This window comes from Protobothrops mucrosquamatus, unplaced genomic scaffold, assembly GCF_001527695.2.
Source record: "Protobothrops mucrosquamatus isolate PMUCROS unplaced genomic scaffold, P.Mucros_1.0 scaffold4541, whole genome shotgun sequence".
NCBI lineage: Eukaryota > Metazoa > Chordata > Lepidosauria > Squamata > Viperidae > Protobothrops > Protobothrops mucrosquamatus.
The window spans coordinates 19,142-21,825 of record NW_015390446.1 but is presented as its reverse complement, the minus strand read 5'-3'; the positions used below and the strand labels follow the sequence as shown (position 1 = coordinate 21,825).

At 50.3% G+C, this 2,684-nt stretch overlaps 1 protein-coding gene across 1 annotated transcript in view; it reads right to left on the bottom strand.

Annotated features, from left to right (window-relative positions):
- Positions 1–264: 264 nt before the first annotated feature.
- LOC107299103 (EH domain-containing protein 3-like) overlaps positions 265–2,684 on the bottom strand; it is a 16,899-nt gene continuing 14,479 nt past the window's right edge. Inside the window, exons 5-6 of the mRNA XM_015828471.1 lie at positions 2,448–2,612; positions 265–792 (exon numbers count right to left, since the gene is read on the bottom strand). Of these exons, the coding sequence (XP_015683957.1) occupies positions 265–792; positions 2,448–2,612 (693 nt within the window). The remainder of the gene's footprint in view (positions 793–2,447; positions 2,613–2,684) is intronic.

Below are 2,684 nucleotides of genomic sequence, written 5' to 3'. Positions count from 1 at the left end.
TTGGCTGAAGGCCAACGGAGGTTCTCCTCAAGGTTCTACCACAACGTTCCTTCGATAAAGGAACCTTGTGGTAGAGGTACCAGGCCACAAAATGGGACATCAAGAAGGGAGAATGAGTTCTACCTCAGATCTTTCTCATCTCGGATAGGACCATCCCGCCAGGAGGTGGACCTCCAGGCATCTCAAAAGGGTTCAACCACCGAGACGGGAAATGTCCCTTCCTTTTCCCCATCTTTCCCCCACCCACCTGCAACGGACGGTCGGTCACTCCGTCAGTTTCCGTTTGGACGGCGGGATCAGATGAGCCGGCAGCTCGCCGGGAAGCTCGTGACCTTCCAACTTGACCTTGATGAGGTGGTTGGCCAAGGCAAACTCCTCGTCATCCAGCATGCCGTCCTTGTCGATGTCGGACAGCTTCCAGATCTTTCCCAGCACGGTGTTGGGAAGCTTGGACCTCACCATCTCCTTCTTGGCGTGGGCCCCGGTGATCTTCCCGTCCACGGGGGACAAGGTGTAGAAGATCTCGTCGTACATGGGCTTGTCCCGGGCCACCACCCAGTCGGCGTCGTCGATGCCCTCGCCGGCGCCCTCGCCGTAGCCGTGTCCGAAGGGGCCGTGGAGGGTGCCTTCAAAGGCGCCGCCTTTAACCATCTGGGCCGGCCGCTGGGCCTCCTCCTGGCGGACCAGGACCATCAGCTGGGCAATGTCGTTGGCCAACATGTCCTCCACAGCGTCCAACAGCTTGGTCTTCAGAGGTTGGAACTTGCTGAAGTCTTGGCCCTGGAGCTGCTCCTGGGAAGGGACGGGAGAGACGGGAGACGAGGTGAGAACGGGGTGGAGGGGGCAGGGAGGAAACCTCCACCCCCCAAAAAAACACACACAACACACGTACAACTTATGGGGGTCTCCTGCTGGAGGACGGGGTTGGGCTAGAAGACCTTGCGCTTCCTCTCTCTCTCTCTCTCCCTCTTTTTCTTTGTATGTGTGTAAAAAAGAGTGGCCTCACCCTGTACCCACGAGCTGACAAGCTTACTGGGCGGGTCTCCTCCCTTTGCTGCGTCTCTGCAGGAAGCAGGAAGGAGCTAGCTAGCCCAGCTCTGCTGACTCAGGAATTCTGGGAGTTGAAGTCCACGAGTCATAAAAGAGCCGAAGTTGCCTACCCCTGAGCCAGCCCAATAAGAATGTGGGTCAGCTTGTTGGAGAACAGCTTGAAGCCAGCTTGCCAGGTGTGCAGAAGATCGGAGAGAGGAAGGGGGGGGAGAGAGAAAGAGAGAGAGGGAGAGAAAGAGAGAGGGGAGAGAGAGAGAAAAAAGAGAGAGGGAGGAGAAGAAAGAGAGAGAGAAAGAGAGAGGCAAGAGCAAGTGAGAGAGAGAGGAGAGAGACAGAAACAAAGAGAAAGAGAGAGAAAAAGGGGGAGAGGAAAGAGGGAGGGAGAAGGAGAGGAAAGAGAGACAAAGAGAGAGGGAGAGGAAAGAGAGGAAAGAGAAAAAGAGAGAGATAGGAAACAGAGAGAGAGGGAGAGGAAAGAGAAAAAGGGAGAGGAAAGAGATAGAGAGAGGAAAGAGAAGAGAGAGGGAGAGAAAAAGAGAGAGAAAGAGAGAGAGGAAAGAAGAGAAAGAGAGAAAGAGATAGAGGAGAGAGGGAGACAGAAACAAAGAGAAAGAGAAAGAGAGAGGGGAGAGGAAAGAGAGAGAGGGAGAAGAGAGAGGGGAAAGAGAAAGAGAGAGAGAGAGAAGAAGAGGAAAGAGAGATAGAGAGAGAGGAAAGAGAAAGAGAAGAGAGGGAGAGAAAGAGAGAGGAAAGAGCAAGAGAAAGAGAAAGTGAGAGAGAGAGGAAAGAAAAAGAGAAAGAGAGGAAGAGAGAGGGATAGGAAAGAAAGGGAAAGAAAGAGAGGGAGGGATAGGAAAGAGAGAGAGGAAAGAGAAAAAGAGAAAGAGAGAGAGGAAACAGAGAAAAGAGAAAAAGGGAGAGGAAAGAGAAGAGAGAGGGAGAGGAAACAGAGAGAGAGGAAAGAGGAAGAGAGAGGAAGAGGAAAGAGAGAAAGGGAGAGAAAGAGGGAGGGAGAGAGAGGGAGGAAAAAAGAGGGAGAGAGCGGGGGAGAGGAAAGAGAGAAAGGAAAGAGAAAGACAGAGAGGGAGAGAGGATAGAGAGAGGGAGACAGAGAAACAAAGAGAAAGAAAGAGAGGGGGGAGAGGAAAGAGAGGGAGAGAGAGGGAAAGTGAGAGAGGAAAGAGAAAAAGAGAGAGAGAGAGAGGGAGAGGAAAGAGAGAAAGGGAGAGAAAGACAGAGAAAGAGGGAGAGAGAGAGGAAAGAGAGAGAAAGAAAGAGAGGGAGAGAGAGGGAGGGAAAGACAGAGAGAGACTCTTTTGATATCTAAAATGAAGATAACACTGCATATATCCTTTTTTTAACCTTTATATTTCGTTTTTTCCCCCGACAACTTTTACCTGCATTTTCTTTAAATTGGGAAAATCGCCCGGTGAAATTTGATGCTCTCGCTCGATCCGGCCGTAAATCTCGCCCAGATTGTTCACCAATTCTTTCTTTTTGTTATCTTTCCCGAAGACCGAGGGCATTTCTTTCTTCAGGGAGCTGATGATGTAGGCTTGAACCTACATTTATTTAACAAAATAAAATAAAATAAGGCAGCGATATAATAAAATAAAATATAGTAAAATAAAGCA